This window comes from Pteropus alecto, unplaced genomic scaffold, assembly GCF_000325575.1.
Source record: "Pteropus alecto unplaced genomic scaffold, ASM32557v1 scaffold39, whole genome shotgun sequence".
NCBI classification, from domain to species: Eukaryota; Metazoa; Chordata; class Mammalia; order Chiroptera; family Pteropodidae; genus Pteropus; species Pteropus alecto.
The window spans coordinates 9,326,168-9,337,459 of record NW_006443568.1 but is presented as its reverse complement, the minus strand read 5'-3'; the positions used below and the strand labels follow the sequence as shown (position 1 = coordinate 9,337,459).

Genomic DNA, 11,292 nt, shown 5'->3' with positions numbered 1-11,292 from the left:
AATGCTTTTGACCTTTAGGTTCTCAACACTGAGGAGATTAGGTTCAGCCCTATATTTCTGTACATAGATTTTTTTATTTATTTTCAACTCAGTGCTTCACTCTCCCTCTACCTGAATCTGGAATCACTCTTTGATTTCTACAGAGAATGAATCTCCAGTCCCCTGTTGGGGAAACCTAGGATGAAGATGGTATCCAGCTAGCCTATATATAGACTTTAAGCAAATCCTCCTATTTTTCAGGTCTATGGCTAATAACCTGATTCAGAGGTAACTGGTGCCTTGAGTACAGAGGTTCTTGGAGGTTGTGATGGGCACATTGTTTTCCAAATTTTAACTTGTGCCGACCATTGTTCTATGTGTTGGGGATATGATAATGGGAAAAATGGACACAGCCCCTCCTGTCAATGAGTTTACAGTCTCATTAGCCCTTCCAGATGATTGCTTAGCTTTATATCATGTGTGATATTTAGGGAGAAATGCATTGCCTCTTAACCAGAACAGACCAGATTGGTTATATGTATGCGGGGAAGTTGAATATACTTCTGCAACTCAGTTCTGATGCAGACTACCCAGAGTTAGCGTTAGCCTCCACAGTTTTAAGGGCATAGCCCTCAATAAGACTGCTCTTACTTCAGATGCCAACTGCAAGTTCTGGGTTCCCTAAGCCACCCATATTCGTGATCAACTGGCTACAAATCCAGGGGTTCCCATGAACCCTTCAAGTTTACTAGTTTGCCAGAACAACTCAGAAAAGTGCTATATTTGGGGTTACAGTTTTATTATAAAGGAGACAAATCAGGGCCAGCCAAATGAAGAGACAAATAGGGCAAGCTCATTAAAGCAGACACTCTGCCTTCTCCTCATAGAATCAGGGCATGTCACCTTCCTAGCACATCCATGTGTTCACCAACCAGGGATCTCTACTGAACTTCAGTAGCCAGAGTTTTTATTGGGCGTTTTGTTATGTAGGCATGATTGAACAACTGCCCCACCCCCTTACAGGAAGATGAGCTCAATTCCTTTGGTCTTTAGTGACCATCCCCCATTCTGAGTAATCTCATTAGCATAAATGGTGGGCTCTGTAGCAATATGAATAGCAGAGGGAAGGAGAGAATAGATTTCCTCTATTATTTGGATAATTCTAAGAGTTTAGAAGTTACCTCCCAGGAACCTGGGACAAAGGCCAAACAAATTTTTTATTATGTAGAAGTGCTTGGGCACTTTTTAAAAACTGCCCAGGGGGCCCTTATTCTTTGCCCTTGATTGGAAAGTCCAGGTGTGTTAACTCTGCAATTTATGCCCTAATCTCAAATGGCAAAATTTGATCAGCTTCTTGCCTTCATTGCAGTAGAACAATATTTACAGCCTTATGGACAGGGGTCTGTTTGAAAAAAGTTGATGTTCAGGGTTCTAGAGAAGTCAAATGGAGACAAATTCTTGACATTTGTTCCTTAGGTCAAGGGTCGTGATAAACATATCAATAATTTGAAAAAGAAATGTCAGAAGGAATCAGAGCAAAATCGGGAGAAGCAGCAGCGTATTGAGACCTTGGAGCGCTACCTAGCTGACCTTCCCACCCTGGAAGACCATCAGAAGCAGAGCCAGCAGGTAGTGCAATGTCAGGGCATTCCCTGGGCAAGCAGGGAGTAGCCAAGCCAGGGGACTTTCTCAGCCTCTGCTGTATGCGGTTACCCCCATGGTTTCCTGAAAGGAAAATCCCAAAAGAGTCATGTCCAGACTCACATCCGTCAAATTTACAACTAGACTGCAAATTGTTTGAAATACCCAGACAGTCTGGGTTGACCTAAGCATGGCATCCTGTCTCTCAGCTTAAGGACTCTGAGTTGAAGAGCACAGAGCTGCAGGAGAGAGTGAGTGAACTGGAGAATTTGCTGGAGGAGACACGGGCAGCCTGCAGAGAGAAGGAGGTTCAACTGGAAAGTGTGAGACAGAGAGAAGCAGCATTCTCCTCCACTAGACATAGGTAAATATCCCTGTGGGGTTGAGGAAAGGAGTGGAGTGCTAGGTTCTGGTCCCGGCTACCCCACTTACTCCCTGTGTAAGTTTGGGCAAATCACTTTACTTCTGAGTTATCTGTATATTTGCAGAAGTAGATCCTGGTGCTGGGAACCGGGGGTTATCCACATTTTGAGCCTTGTAAGCTAAAGGCTACCAAGAGCATCTCTTTTTCCTCAGCCCTAAGAATTGCTCTCAATTGCCACAACAGGTTCTGAGAACAAAACAAGATGCCATAATGTACTTTCAGGTTGTCTTGGGAGCTTCTTCCATATTAATAGCATTTTCTGAAAATGTGATGGTTGTTTCAGCAGTCTCTTGGACCAAATCCAGTTTCTACTGGGACGGATTAGATTTCTCATCCCATTCAACCAAATGACCCTGTTATTTAACTTAGCAGATGGACTGTGGTGAAAGTGATTGTGGGGATCAGTTGGAGGAGACCATTGGTTGGAGTCAGAGCAAGGTTAAGGGACAAAGTTGACTCTGCCCCAAACTACGTGTGCCAAGAAAAATTTTCCAAAATTTCTACAGTATACATGTATGACTTCTATAGTCTAAATACATGTGATGTTTATTTTTTTCAGATATCAAAACAATGCTCAAAACAAGAGCTTTGAACAGTGGCCATCATATAGATGTTGGCCTCTAGGGAAGGGAACTTCTGTGTGGCATAACCTACATTATAACAGAACTAACACATTAACACATAGCCTCAGCTATGGCTCAGAAGGGCCTAAGTGTATTTCCCTAAAAAATAAGTAGCAGAATCAGGAGTCAGAGCCACATCTCTCTGACTTTAGAGTTCCTGAAGAGGACACTGTTTTTCAGCCTGCAAGATAAGCAGTGTGTGGAAGCCAATGGAGAAGGTCTGGTCCAACATGAAGAAGGTCCAAAAGTGGAAATGGAGTCCTGGCAGAAGGAATGTGATTCTCTCCGAAAGGTGACTGAGGATATCCAGGCTGTAACGGGGTAGGCTGAGAGGAAAGAGCAGATTGTGTATGGGGAAGGAAGCATGAATTTCTGGTCCTGGGCCACCTAGGATCTGTTACCCATTACTTTTCTCTCTTTTTTCAAAAAGTCACCCCTTCATAGTAAGTTTGTATATTAGTTATTCATCCTTACAACCGGCAAGCAAAGTGAGGGGAGGACATGCCTCTGACCATCCAGACTAGATGCTCCAAATTGGTGCACTGAAGCTTGGTGCACTTCATTCATGGCTCAGACCTCGTACTGAACCTCTGCAGTGGGCAGAGTTCTAACCAGTGAGATGGCCCTGATTCAGCAGAGAAAGAGGAGCCCAGGGCCTGCTGATCATAGGTCAGCAAAAAAGAAGACCCAGAAAAGGTTCAGAGACTACCTAAGGTCTCAAAGGACAGGAAACTGAGCCTGTTCAGGTCCTCTCCTTGCACAGTCAGTGTGACAAAAGCTATAAGTAACAACCATCACAGCCCTAGACAGGGCAGGCTTCATTAAACTGAATTTTTAGTAATGTCCTTTACCAAAGAACCGGAATGTATGCTTGCTATATATAATGTTAATTCCACTGATCTGTCTTTTCCACCCCACACCCAGTAGTGGTTATAAGTCCACACTATATTCCTTTTTATGACTATATGCTTTTTTGTGCCTGGAGCACAAGAGTCTGAAGCTAGTTAGTCAGGCTAGGGAATCTGGGTTATATTTCTGTAGGTAGAGCTAACATGTCTTCACCCTGGTCTCACTATTAACTGGCTGTAACCAGTGGGGCTAATAGCCAGACCACAGACCCTAATGTAGCCTCTTGCCCTCTTGCCTCCTACTATATCATCAGCCTTTGCTTACAGCCTTCCTTGATAACTTTGCCTTTCAGATTGTGGAAAAGCAACAGCAGAAGATGGATCAGTTGCGTTCACAAGTACAGGTGAACTGGAGTCCTTGGGACATGGTGGGCAGGACTTAATAATGGAATCTCTAGAATTCAGCCAACATTGTTGTTTTCTGCCATGCAATTTTGCTCAGTGTTAGGAATACGAGGATGAGACCCAATCAGTGCTTTTAAAGTGCAGTCTTGTTGAGAAGGGGTCTTAGCACAGTACTCTGAGAACAATGTCCATATTACCGTGTGGGAGCATAGAAAGTGAGAGAGGGAGAAGTCAAGGAAGGGTTTCTGAAGGTCATTACCCCTAAAGTGGGAAGAAGAGTTAGGCAAAGAAGTGCAGCTGGATAGGATGGTATTGGAATTCCAGCTAGAGGATCAGTATGGGTAGGAACATGGAGGCATGAAACAGTAGAGTTTGCACATGGAGCTGTAAGCAGTTTGATATTGAAGTAAGGTGGTGAATGGAGAACTGGGCTATGAGAGGGCTTTGTCTTCCCAATTAAGTTAGCTTTTATTTTTTAGATAGGTGATGGGAATTTATATAGCATTTAATTGGAGTGTGTTATATATAGTCAGGTTTGCAGCTCAGGCTTGAGTGTGCAAGATTGGTACTTGGAGAGAGGCAGGGCTGGAAGCCAGTGGATTGTTGCAGAAATCCTAGTAAGAGATAATGCAGGAACCTGGCATAAGGCAGCATAGCAAGGAGGAGATGTGAGGGGACAGATTTAAGTGACTTTTGGGAGGCAAAATTGAGAGGAATCAGTGACTAACAGAATATAAGAGGTTGAAGAATAAGGAAAAATCAAAGATAAGTCCTGGTTTCTATTTTGGGCCAGAGTGGGAGTGTCCTTAATTGAATTCTCCAAGAAATCCTAGGTAAAGCAGGTTCACTCAGGTTCTCTTTGGACTTTAAAAGAAGTTTTACACCAAAACAGGTAAAATGCACTGATTCTGGGGAGCAACAAAAGCTGCAATCCTGCCTTTACCATTACGTGGGTTGGGCAGTATCTATTTAGTTTACCTATTCCAAGTCCTGTTAGAATATAGTCAAGCCTAGTGAACATTTATACCCTTTTAAAATTCCAGGTTTTTAGTAGAGTTTTTAATGGATCTCAAAGTATGTTTTCTGGAACACTGAGGTTCCACAAAGGTTGAAAAAGCCCAACATTTTAAATGGTACATTTAGCCGTGGTCAAGCAAATTGTCAGGAGACTTTGCTGGAATTAGATGGATTCATAATGGTTGTTGCCTTGAGTATTTCGTGGTGATGAGATGTTCTCTTTGAAAGTTATATTTTTTATTAATACAAAATGGGGAAATTCAGGGAAAAAATTTTATTTTGAATTTTAAATTTTATTTTATTACTAGTTTCAACTACACAGTACATTGGTTAGACATTTACATAGTTTATGAAACGATCCCCTTGATTGCTTTTTCTCTCCTCTGGCTCTACACCTAGCCATTACATTAATGCTGACTGCATTCCCTGTGCCATGCTCATCTATAAATTACTAATATGTACTTCTTTAACCCTTCACCCTTTTCTCCCAGCCCCCCAACCCCTCTCCCCTCTGGCCATCACCAGATTGCCCTCTATATTTGTGAGTCTGTTTTTAATCTAAAGAACAAAAAAAGAACAAACTAATCAAATTTTTTTCAATTACAGAAATATTTTTTAGACTTAATTTGTTCAAATCACTTATGAAATTGGGGAGAAATTGAAATGGATAGAATGAGAGGTAAAAGACAACAAATATAAATCTCTCCCCTTGTCTACCCCTACACGCACATGCATACACGTTACTAACTAGATTTAGTGCCTGTGGGAGTGCTCTCCTACCCCTTTGTCAAAAGTATTTAAAACAGTATTATCAAGGGCTTGGGCTGTGAGCTCCTTAAAGACTGGTATTTTTTTTAGTAGCCTCAGTCCCTATCACAGTAAGTGCTCAATAAATATTGAACTCAACTAAATAGATGTTCTCTGCCCTCAAGAAAGGTATGGTCTACTGGAGGGGGGAATCATGTGCACAACCCGCAAATTTACGCCTGAGCTCTGATGGAAGTATGAGTAGCAGGGCCAGATTAGGATTAACTGAATCCAATTTGCAGATTGAGGAAAGCTCAGGCGGGCCTTGGGGGTTTCCTGAGCTGAAGAGAAGTCTGGGTAAAGGAGAAGAGTGAGCAACAGTATAAGAGCTGGAGCCTTTGGGGATGACGGCTAGTTATTCGATGTGGCTGGAGTGGAGGTCGTGTGGAGGGTTAAAAAAAGGTATGACTAGAAAAGTAGGTAAGGGCCAGACTGGCCTGGATCATTCTACTGAGGAACTGGCCTCTGTTTAATACATGGTCAGGGACTATAGGAGGGTTTCAGTCAGGACTGTTGTTAAATAATCTCTAAGTAGCAGTCTGGGCAGGATGGGGCTTTAGTGTAGAGTCCAGGCCGAAAGTGATATGGTCTGAACTTGTTACCCCTGGTGTGTGCTCCCACCACTCTTTGCTGTGGAATTCAGAGCCTAGAGCAGGAAGTGGCTCAAGAAGAAGGAACAAGCCAGGCCCTAAAAGAAGAGGCCCAGCGGAGGGAGACAGCCCTGCAGCAGCTTCGCACAGCTGTGAAAGAGGTTAGCAACACACCTAGGCCTCTTGGTACTCTTTCTCTGGTGTCCCTTCTCCCACAAAAGCCCTCATGTTTGAGGTCCCCGCTGAGCTTTTTCAGCAGAAGAATAGGAAAGAACATTGCATCATCCATTATTTTAAAGATCCCAAGCCTGTCTTAGAGTGGCCATAATGACCCAGGAGTGCTTTTTGGGCGTGGAAAGTCTTTTTCTCTCTTTTTGTCTTGCTGCAGCCACAGATTTGTGGGGTTGGGGAGGGAGGGGTTCAAGAAGACAGATGTTTGGTGGTCTTCATGCAGTAAACAGAGCTGTCAGCAGGGGGCGACCCAGTTCACTGGCCAAGAGTTTAGGAAGGAACCTCCCAGAACTAGGATTGTCACAAGACCCAGTGTGAGTGAAGGCCTAGTACTAGAGAAGGAACTCTATTTTATGTTTATAAAACAGAATTGAGGGTAGGGAGCCGTCCCCAACTTCGTCCTCCGTCTTCGTGTGCCTGCCCGTTTTTGCTAACGTCTGTTCTTTTCGTTCCTTAGATGCCCTCACATCGGTGAAATCCTATGGTATTTCTCTTCCTCCGTCTGACGGATTTTCCCCTCGGCCTAATGTCCTCTGTCTGGCTCCAGCCCACCCCTCCAGAGGCCACTAGCTGTCATGTTTTCATTGTTTCCTTTATTTCTCTAACAGACTCTGATCAGGCTGGCTGGTGGCCACTTTTGTCAGGGTGGCAGGGAGAGATTGAAACCAGTGTCTCCTCAGATTTCACGGTTCACGTTAAGCCTTCTCTAATAGCCTGGCTAACAGAGTTGGCTGAGGGACTGGCTTCAGATAGAGTTCCGAGGGGCGGGAGTATCATCTCTGATTCCTAAACAGAAACCTGGAGGCTGATGACTCAGAGTCTGCTGGGCAGCAGTTTCCTCCTCAGTGCGGAAGCCCTGTGGCCTAGCCTACCTGCAGGAGGAACTAGGCCTGATACTAAGAGGGGGTGGCAATGTTAAGCCTGTGACTTATAGCCTCCCCTGCACACACAAATAAACATATAAGCGCACTCAGATACAGATACTCTTGCCTTTCCCTGGGTCTGGGTTAATGTGCTTGCTCATCTCTCCACTCAGCTTTCAGCACAGAACCAGAACCTGATTGAGAAGAATCTGACACTCCAGGAACACCTGCGCCAGGCTCAACCAGGGTTCCCATCTTCATCAGACACAGCCCAGCTGGCATCTGAACTGCACCAGGAGTTGGCCAATTGTCTTCAAGATCTGCAGGCCGTCTGTAGCATTGTGACCCAAAGGGCGCAGGGCCATGATCCCAATCTCTCCCTGCTCCTTGGCATTCACTGTGAGTCCTCAGGCCAGTCTGGGACCCAGGAGAGTGTGGCTTTTGTTTCTCTCTCACCCCCATCCACCTTCCCCATATTTATGGTAATGGGTGACCAGGGCTATGGAGGCCTGGTCACTGCTCTCTGGGAGTTATGTGTTTCAAAAAGTAGATGTTCAGTAAATCTGTTTTGGGAATAGGCATCCCTATGGGGTGCCTGGGTACAGGACAGACAAAATGTGGCCCTTAGGCAGCAAGTTTTCAGCCCACCATCCCCAGCTGCTTTTTTGGAAGTGCTGTGTCTCAGGACCATGGGCCTCAAGGTGCTTACTGCCCCTTCTACATAGTAGCATCTCCTGATTTATAACATTCTTTCGAAATGCTCTCCTTCCCAGCTTCTCAGCACCCAGGGACTCCGCTAGATTTGCAGAAGCCAGATGTGATCAGGAGGAAACTAGAAGAGGTTCAACAACTGCGTCATGACATCGAGGATTTACGGACCACCATGTCAGACAGATATGCCCAGGATATGGGAGAAAACTGTGTCACACAGTAAGGAATGCTAGGCATGGGACATGCTATATTCCCCGAGGGAGGATCTGGTCCAGCAGGCCCTGCCCTGACAGTCTCTTGCCTTTTGTTTGCTGCTATTCCCAGAGAGAAGGGGTAGAAGGGAGGTAAGAGCCTGCATCTGGGGCCAAGGGCTGACTAGGAAACTGCCTACCTTGCTCCACACTGGCTTTGCCTTGTTGGATTGCATTGGTTCTGTCATCCTGATTCGTCCTTTGAGGGTGAGTTACTAATTAACTTTTTCAGGTCACCTGATAAGTCCTCACAGACTGTTCCCAGCTGATGTCAGAGACAGGCTGCTCACTTCCTTTCTCCATCCTTTGGGATGGATTCACATTCATTCCCACTCCATACCTTGGTTCTGCTGATGCCCAGAATTCATTAAAGGGTCCTGGAAAGGCCAGTAATAATGGCATTTGAGAATTCCTGGGCCCCATGTGCCAGTCTTCCTGGGAGCTGAACTGGCTTTCTGGGTTTACTTAGGCCCAGTCCCACTGCTTTGCTTCTTCCTCAGGGCTCTTATTCACACAGACGCCTCACGGTGATCTACTCATTAGCAAAGTACTCACTAGAATTGGTGGCCTAGGGATTATAGCCAGGGCTCTTTCAACTGTGCTGCCATGCCATTTTATAGGAGACCCCATTCCACCTGCCCTGTACCCTTGGGGCCCTGGCCATGTGGTTAGCATAGCCGCCTTCTCCTTTGTTCTCAGGCTGTCCAGATAGCCTCCTTCTCGGACTTTGAATGCAAACTCTTTTCTATGGTTCTGGGTTTGGGCAGGATTTTCCCCCAGAATACCACAGGGCAACTCAAGCTGCTCACCCCGTCCCCAGGGCTGGTGCTGGTGCCCAGCCCTCTGATTTGTGCCTCTCTTGTGTTTGGAGATGGGGGTCCTTTCCTTTTCCTGATCTGGGCTCCTTGAGATTTCAGAGTACCCAGTACAGGTCAGCTTTTAAGGCATATCTTTCAGTGTTTTCTGGGGTTTTTTTTGTTTCTCTGGGGCCTTTTGACCCTTTGCTTTCTGATTTTTCTTGCCTCCTCGATTAGGGAACCTCTCACAGTTGTTTGTATCTGGTTGCTGGGCTGGCCCCAGACCTCTAGATCTGGAGCCAAGCCAGGCTGTGTGTGGCTGTGAGGGAGCACTGCGCAGTTCAGGAGCCCAGACTCAGCCACCACGAGATTCTTGCTAAGCTTTGGCTTTCAGGGCAACATCCTGGACCTCAGTCCTGGGCCTGAATGAGACTCCTTAAGTGTTTTTACAAGTGTGTTTTATTTATGGAGTGACTTATTCCTTCCATTCAGAGCAGCCCCACCCAACCATCACCCCCTCAGCCTCTGGGCTCCTGCCTCCTAAAAGCAGAGCTGCCTGGTTGGTCTCCACCCTGTGTTGGGAGCCCAGCCACCATGCTCACGGGTATTTTTCCTCTAAAGTTTATAAGCAGTTATTTATATGAATTCTTGTTATGTCAACTGGTTTGTATTGCCTATTTTGATTACAAAATAAAAATTTAACAGACTTCAGTTTTCCATTGCCTTCTGTCACCACCCTACTCCACCCCTCATTTTGAGTTGATGAAGCCAAAGCCTGGGTGTTTAGCCAAGTTCGCCAGACAACAACAAGGAGGGACTTTTGGCAGGTTCAATTTCATGTCTATACCACTTCTGCTCCTCTTGTTCAGTGGGGGTAAATAAGATCTCTTCCCATACAACTTTATATTGAGTGAAGCTGCCAAGTCATAGAACAAATTTGTCATTGAAGAGTTTCAGTAATCCTCTAAGAGGAAGTCAGCTGCTTCTGGGTTGCCGTGAGGATGTGGCTTGCTTGCCCATGCCCAGTGCGAGGTAGCACTGTTTGCTTCAAGAGGCTAAGGTGGTCTTTCTGGGCCACTCTCTAAGCCCTGGACTTGGGGCAACTTCTGAGGGGCATCATGTCCAAACCCAGAGAGAGCAGAGTCTCCAAAGTTGAGCTGGTTGCTGGAGTCTGCTCTCTCTGAGTCCCCTGAATTTTTGCTGGGTACTAGTAGGAGTGGTTTTGGAGTGCCATCTGCTACCTGGAATTGGGGTTAATTTGGAGCCACCCCAAGACCAGCTGTAGATCTTTAACAAGAAGTCCTGACACCGACCTCTGCCTCCATCCTTTCCAGAGCTAACAGCCTCTTATCTTGGCCTCCATCTGGCTTCTTGAGGGTGTGGCCCTGTCTCCTGCCACCACCCTTCCTTGCCTAAACCTGCCTGAGTGGAGAGGAACTTCGGAGAAAATCTCTAAGCAGGGGCTATCTGTGCATTGGTGTGCCTCCTATCTTGATGGGCTAGCCATGTGTGGGTATCCCCCAGGGGACTATGGGGAAGGGTCCCTTGGAACGAAGTTCCCTCGCTTAGGAGCTTTAGGTTTGAAAACAGCCTTTAACGCCTGCAGCTGAGCTGCGCTGTCGTGGCACTGGGGGTGGGTGGTTGGGTGCGGCAAACTCGGGCAAGGTTGAGGCAGCAGCCTTTGCCAAACCCTCGCCCCTGCCTTTCTTGCTACCGGGACCCTTCCCAGCCTTACATTGTGAACCCAGAAAAGAGAAGGGCCCAAGGGCGCTGCCCTGCATGGGACTGAGGTCCTTTGCGCGCCAGGACCCGAGGGGGAGGGGAGGGGATTTGTGTGCTGGGCGGGGTAGTGTAGACCCCGCCCCTAGCCCCCGCCCCTGCCCGCGCCTCCCATTGGTCCCGAGAGCGGTGACTCGCGGGCTGAGCAGGAAGGAAACCGCTTCCGAGAGCAGCGGCGTCGTCTCCAGGCCGTGCAGCTTCTTTTACCGCCGCCTGTCCATCAGTCCACCCGCAGCATGAGTGGTCTGCGTGTCTACAGCACGTCGGTCACCGGCTCCCGCGAAGTGAGTGTGTGTCCGGGGCCCACGCTCAAGGAGAGCGCGGGG

At 46.7% G+C, this 11,292-nt stretch overlaps 2 protein-coding genes across 4 annotated transcripts in view; both read left to right on the top strand.

Moving 5' to 3' along the window:
* The window catches only part of CEP85 (centrosomal protein 85), a 26,511-nt gene extending 16,613 nt beyond the window's left edge, over window positions 1-9,898 (top strand). Inside the window, exons 8-14 of one of the 3 annotated variants that reach the window (XM_006924392.3) lie at window positions 1,456-1,608; window positions 1,830-1,984; window positions 2,848-2,959; window positions 3,869-3,919; window positions 6,388-6,495; window positions 7,602-7,827; window positions 8,202-9,898. In XM_006924392.3, coding sequence (XP_006924454.1) covers window positions 1,456-1,608; window positions 1,830-1,984; window positions 2,848-2,959; window positions 3,869-3,919; window positions 6,388-6,495; window positions 7,602-7,827; window positions 8,202-8,362 — 966 coding nt within the window. In that variant the 3' untranslated portion in view covers window positions 8,363-9,898. Of the gene's footprint in view, window positions 1-1,455; window positions 1,609-1,829; window positions 1,985-2,847; window positions 2,960-3,868; window positions 3,944-6,387; window positions 6,496-7,601; window positions 7,828-8,201 lie in introns of all 3 variants that reach the window. The other 2 variants (XM_025041345.1, XM_015598995.2) reach the window with 2 other exon arrangements.
* A 1,192-nt stretch (window positions 9,899-11,090) lies between these two features.
* SH3BGRL3 (SH3 domain binding glutamate rich protein like 3) overlaps window positions 11,091-11,292 on the top strand; it is a 3,698-nt gene continuing 3,496 nt past the window's right edge. The window contains exon 1 of the mRNA XM_006924391.3: window positions 11,091-11,250. Within this exon, the coding sequence (XP_006924453.1) occupies window positions 11,203-11,250 (48 nt within the window). The 5' untranslated portion in view covers window positions 11,091-11,202. The remainder of the gene's footprint in view (window positions 11,251-11,292) is intronic.